General features: G+C 34.6%; 2 protein-coding genes across 2 annotated transcripts in view; one reads left to right on the forward strand and one right to left on the reverse strand.

Moving 5' to 3' along the window:
- Nucleotides 1-1,047, reverse strand: part of leprotl1 (leptin receptor overlapping transcript like 1) — a 4,786-nt gene extending 3,739 nt beyond the window's left edge. The window contains exon 1 of the mRNA XM_016518310.1: nt 881-1,047. Coding sequence (XP_016373796.1) covers nt 881-896 — 16 coding nt within the window. The 5' untranslated portion in view covers nt 897-1,047. The remainder of the gene's footprint in view (nt 1-880) is intronic.
- Nucleotides 1,048-2,124: 1,077 nt separating this feature from the next.
- LOC107712915 (F-box/LRR-repeat protein 12) overlaps nt 2,125-6,236 on the forward strand; it is a 9,371-nt gene continuing 5,259 nt past the window's right edge. The window contains exons 1-3 of the mRNA XM_016518311.1: nt 2,125-2,314; nt 2,588-2,663; nt 4,373-5,031. Coding sequence (XP_016373797.1) covers nt 2,232-2,314; nt 2,588-2,663; nt 4,373-5,031 — 818 coding nt within the window. The 5' untranslated portion in view covers nt 2,125-2,231. The remainder of the gene's footprint in view (nt 2,315-2,587; nt 2,664-4,372; nt 5,032-6,236) is intronic.

A 6,236-nucleotide genomic window follows, 5' to 3' on the forward strand; every position in this document is an offset into this window, starting at 1 on the left:
TATATATTATTATTATTATTAAAACCATTAAAAAATATGTTACTTAAAATAAACATTAACTAAAATAAAATACATTATAAAAAGCTTTTTATTTCAAGCTAGCTGCAAAGGCAACATTTTTCTTTAATTTGTAGTAACTTCTTAAAATAGTTATTAGATGTACTCAAATAACTAAAACTGAAACAATTAATAAAATCTACACAGACAAATATATATAAAAGCAAAAAAAACACACAACAAAATTACTAAAATTGTGACTAAAATTAAAATAAAAACAAATTCAAAATATCTTCACTTTTCAAAGGCTAACGGAGTGAAATAATGTAATTTACAGTCACATCTTCAATTAAAATATGGGCAATCAAATATGTAAATATTCATATAAGTCACAGAATTATTTTACTCTTTTATTAGGATTCTACTGTCATCAGTTATTCAATTATTCAACTAAACTGTCAAAATACAATTGTGTAAAATACACAACAAACACAAAACACGTTCTGTGTAAGTTCAGCCGAGAAGGCAGGACCCAATAGCGGTAATACTAATAATTTTGTGCTCTAACAACTATTTATTTTCTATAATAACTCATTAGCTAAGCACCACCATCATCATCCTCATGCTAACTCATATCCAGATGTGGTAGCATTTAAAAGCAAATGCACATTGTCCAATATATGTAATGTCAAAGTACAAAATTCCCTGATATTCATATATATATAAATATTTGTGTGTCTCTTTGAAAGATGTGTGTATATTTTAAACACAAACCGAGATGCTAATGTTTGTTTGGCTCTGCGGCCGCTAATAAAAACCGAACCGCTTCCGCTTCGTTGTTTACACACAAACACCGCAAACACACGCAGTTAGAGCCGCTCACCTTTGATTCCCGCCATTGTGCAGATTCATAAACACACTAATTAACAGGCTGACTAATCAACGCTGAAGAAACTCCTCGGGCTTCTGCTCCTCCGCTCCGCTAGCGCTGCCCTCCTCACTGCGCATGCGCATTGCGCCGGACGAGGCCACTTCCGGTGACCGCAAACATATTACAGACGAACAAGAGCGAGAGAATATGTGTTAAAGAAAATTACATTACTAAAGGAGTTATTTCACTATTAAAACTTTTTTTAGTATTTAAAATAAAATAAAAGTTACATTATTCTTTGTTTTCGAGATGGAACTTTTTCTAAATCCTTTTTTTAAATAATCTCTTGTCGCTGATTGGTCTGAAGTCTCTCATAATAAACATAAATACAACAATGCCAAAGCATTAATCATTTTTATACACATATGGCGTGTTTAATTCATAAATAATGAATCGTGTTCAAAAAGCAAGTAATTTTCGTCTGTTTTCTGCTGGACGAACCGGAAACCCCCGACTGCAGCGTCATGGGGGCTTTTATTTTGTTTTCGGTGTCACCGGAAATAGTTTCTTGGTGGGTTAAAGCATGGAAACTGCCAAATACGTTTTGTATCAATAACAAAATTAAGGCAGTGTCTTCATAATTCATAGAGTTTATCCCGCTAAGCATGTTTTGGAAAGATTAAAGCTCAATATTTCATATACCTGCGAATTTTGTGCTCAAGAAAAATAAGCTATTTTGCATCTTTTTTTTCACTGTATTTACTCAAGATTATTTCGGAAGGATTTAGAATTCTATATTAATAGAAAACTGGAGTGTATGATAGAAATTAGTATATTCGATGTGCTTTTTTTTATAATTTGAAATCATAGGCAAAGCTATAAAAAGTTAAACATCTTTTTTTTTTAAAATAAATAAATTAAAATAAAAAATTACTTAAATGAAAAATTACACATAAAATGTCAACTTCAAACAACAAACATCAAAGTCAATATTTTTTCCATCAATACAGTAGTTTTAGCATCTTTCTTATTAAGTGATGAGCAGAGAGATTCATAAAATAATTTCAAATCAATACAAAAAATCCAAAAATTGGGCATACAATCAGAAAATTTACATCTGTGAAGATGAAATAGGTCACTTAATTATGATATTGAAAACACAAAAACAATGCCAACGCATTATAAAGGAAACGGCGCTGACGCAGTCACGTGGTTTTCAGACGAACGTAGCGTCAAACGTCATAGATCACGTGCTTTTGGCTAAACGAATCAAGCTCCGATTCAGCGCTCCGATGTGAAACGTGTTGTTTTTTTATTTTTATTTTTATACAAGCTTCGGAGCTTCCGATAGCATCATCAAGACATGGTTCTGGACTGTTTCCCCGAAAACGTTTTAATCGATATTTTATCTTATTTAAACGTGCGCGAGCTCGTGAGGAACTCCAGGTAACGTTACGATGAAGCAACCGTGATAGTAATTCAGCCAGCGACCGTGTTTTTGTCAAGTAACGTTAAAATGTTTTATAAACTGAATTTAGTGATCGATGATCATCAGTTCCGTGTGTTCCGCTGTCAGGTTTGAGAGATTGTACAGAGTTGAGTCGGAAAGACGGAGATCCGTACACCGGAAGTCATCAAACACAAACAAACAGAAGCGCGGATTATGAACTCAGATCTGTGTGTTTATGAATGTTTATGAATATAATGTGTGTGTTTTAGGGTCTGCAGGCGCTGGAAGCAGCTGGTGAAGGATCAGAGACTCTGGAGAGCCGTTGATCTCTCCACATGGAAAGGGGTGAGCGTTTTACTCTGACTTTTACGCTGATTTTACCGGTGTATGTTTATTTTTTGTCTAAAATGGCCACCGGAGAGTGTCTTTGTCCTGTAAATCAGTTTGGTTTCAATAAAGTCAAGTCACACTTATTTCTACAGATCATTTCTAAGCAGCTTCACAGCAATAAACAGGAAAATAACTGCGCTCATGTTGTAAAATTAATCAGATATGAGACGAATACAGTATCAGCTCAATAGTGACTCACTTAATTATATATTAACTGTCTTTTAAGTGTCTATGATCTTATGAATAGTTGATCAGTGCATCTTAATCAAAAGTAAAACATGTTTGTCTTCATAATCTTTTATCAGAATGTAATCATTTGCTCTACTTTTTACGATTTAATTTTCAGCTGATTTTTACATTTAATATCCTGTTTTACAAATTTTCTCCTCCCTTTTAAAAGTTAATATGTCTATTTATTTATTTATTTATTTAATAAGTTTAAGTCTATTTATTTAGCTTAAAAATAGCATTATAACACGCTTTTATTGTTTGTTGGCAGGTGATTTGCATTGTTTTTGATATGTTCTTGAGCACTGATAAATTGCATTAATGAAAACCGTGAATGAATCTACTGACTTTTAAAAGTTAATAACTCTATTTATTTATTTATTTAATAAGTTTAAGTCTATTTTCTACTGACTTTTAAAAGTTAATAACTCTATTTATTTATTTATTTAATAAGTTTAAGTCTATTTTCTACTGACTTTTAAAAGTTAATAACTCTATTTATTTATTTATTTAATAAGTTTAAGTCTATTTTCTACTGACTTTTAAAAGTTAATAACTCTATTTATTTATTTATTTAATAAGTTTAAGTCTATTTTCTACTGACTTTTAAAAGTTAATAACTCTATTTATTTATTTATTTAATAAGTTTAAGTCTATTTTCTACTGACTTTTAAAAGTTAATAACTCTATTTATTTATTTATTTAATAAGTTTAAGTCTATTTTCTACTGACTTTTAAAAGTTAATAACTCTATTTATTTATTTATTTAATAAGTTTAAGTCTATTTTCTACTGACTTTTAAAAGTTAATAACTCTATTTATTTATTTATTTAATAAGTTTAAGTCTATTTTCTACTGACTTTTAAAAGTTAATAACTCTATTTATTTATTTATTTAATAAGTTTAAGTCTATTTTCTACTGACTTTTAAAAGTTAATAACTCTATTTATTTATTTATTTAATAAGTTTAAGTCTATTTTCTACTGACTTTTAAAAGTTAATAACTCTATTTATTTATTTATTTAATAAGTTTAAGTCTATTTTCTACTGACTTTTAAAAGTTAATAACTCTATTTATTTATTTATTTAATAAGTTTAAGTCTATTTTCTACTGACTTTTAAAAGTTAATAACTCTATTTATTTATTTATTTAATAAGTTTAAGTCTATTTTCTACTGACTTTTAAAAGTTAATAACTCTATTTATTTATTTATTTAATACGTTTAAGTCTATTTTCTACTGACTTTTAAAAGATAATAAGTCTTATTTATTTATTTAATAAGTTTAAGTCTATTTATTTAGCTTAAAAATAGCATTATAACACGCTTTTATTGTTTGTTGGCAGGTGATTTGCATTGTTTTTGATATGTTCTTGAGCACTGATAAATTGCATTAATGAAAACCGTGAATCTTTAATGGTTCTGGTGTTGTTTCAGCTGACTTCTCGAGTGCTGTGGGTTCTACTGCGTCAGTATCTGGGTCACGGGCTGCGATGTCTGCGTCTGCGTGGGCTGCTGCTGTCTGCGCGCCGCGGAGCCTTCCTCACAGAGTCCTGGCTGCAGGCGCTGCGCTCTAAGTGCCCTCGTCTGCGCAGACTCTGCCTGCAGTACACAGACCTGCGCCGTTTACGCAGCTGCCGCCTGCTGCCGCCTTCACTGCAGGTGCTGGAGCTGCGCTCTTGTGAAGTCTCGCCCGGATTCTTCTCGCAGGACCCCGAGGCTGCAGTAGAGACGCTCGTCCTCGACAGTGTGCCGTCGTTCTGCGACCAGCACCTGCGCAGTCTGTGCACGTGGCAGCAGCTGAGCCGCCTGGAGCTGCGGGATCTGAGCCGTGTGAGCGCAGGCGGGCTGAGGAGGTGCGTTCCCCCCGCTGCGCAGACGCTCGGCCGCCTCACACACCTGGAGCTGGAGACCTGGAGGCTGGCGCAGATGGTGGCGCTGGGGCTGGGCAAGGGCTGGCCGGGGCTGGAGAGACTCAGTTTGGGCGGGAACGAGGTCAGTCCGGGTCTGCTGTCTGTCAGCCGCCTGCAGGACTTGCGCTGGCTGCGTCTGCGCGCATGCAGACTGAACCAGAAGACGGTGCTCAGATGCTGCAGGTGCGTAGAGGACACATTCACGTTCGATCAGTGCAGATACGATCATTAGTCCTGCAGTGCGAGTTTTTAAAAGAGTAAATATTCTGTGTAAACTACTGGAAGATTTAATGATTTTTAAAAATAAATATATTTTCTGCTCAGCAAGGCTGCTTTTATTTGATCAAAAATACTGTAAAAATAGTGAAATATTATTATAAGTTATCTTATATATATTATATTATATCTATTTGAATATCTGTTAAACTGTAATGAGAACAGCATTTATTTGAAATAGAAATCTTTTCTAACATTATGAATGTCTTTACTGGCACTTTTGATCATTTTAATGCAGCCTTGATGAATTAATTTCTTTAAGAAAAATCTTACTGGCCCCAAACTTTTGAATGGTAGTGTTTCCACACAAAAAAAACAGCTTTGTGCAATATGTGACCCTGGAGCACAAAACGTCTCCGGTTACTGTCGTAACCTCGGTTCCCTGAGAGACGGTCTCTCGACATGGCGTTAACGCCTTGGGGACTCCCTTCCTTCCTAACCTACCTGGAATCTTATTACACAACGCCAGTGAAGTTGCAACCAGCCAAGACGGCGAATAGGGGCAGTGAACACGGCGGCCTACGCCATGTCTCGTTCCCGTCTCTCAGGGAACCGAGGTTACGACAGTAACTGGAGACGTTTTTAATGCATGTGACTAGTCGAGACCACTTCCATTAGTCATGGAGGTTTCTGAAGTAGCACTTTAGTTAAATGGGACATTAGTCACATGTCCTGGCCTGTAATCATGTATTCAGGCATGTGTATATGAGAGTTTTGCTATGGTACCTGAATCAATGCGCGCTTGTCTGCGAGCGGCACATTCCTCGATGCGCAGTTTGGGAATCCCCTCGGCCACAGCGCGAGCCATACCTCCCATTTCCTCAATCTCAGTGATGAACTAAACAAGTCACAAAGAGAACAGAACTCAGGTAAACACACACAAATATCACAGATATTTCTAGCCACTAAGAAACAAATCCGAGTGCGTCGGACTAGGACTATCAAGGCTTATTTTATGCAGCTACTTATTTTTATAAATCGAAGAATTATTTTTATTTTATGACAGATAACTGATATGGCCGTCATTCAATTAAGAATAAGAATAATATTAAATAGCATTAATTTATAATTTAGCATTAACTAATGAATTATTTGAATTTATGCAATAATAA

This window comes from Sinocyclocheilus rhinocerous, unplaced genomic scaffold, assembly GCF_001515625.1.
Source record: "Sinocyclocheilus rhinocerous isolate Xijiao unplaced genomic scaffold, SAMN03320098_v1.1 scaffold1439, whole genome shotgun sequence".
Classification (NCBI taxonomy): Eukaryota; Metazoa; Chordata; class Actinopteri; order Cypriniformes; family Cyprinidae; genus Sinocyclocheilus; species Sinocyclocheilus rhinocerous.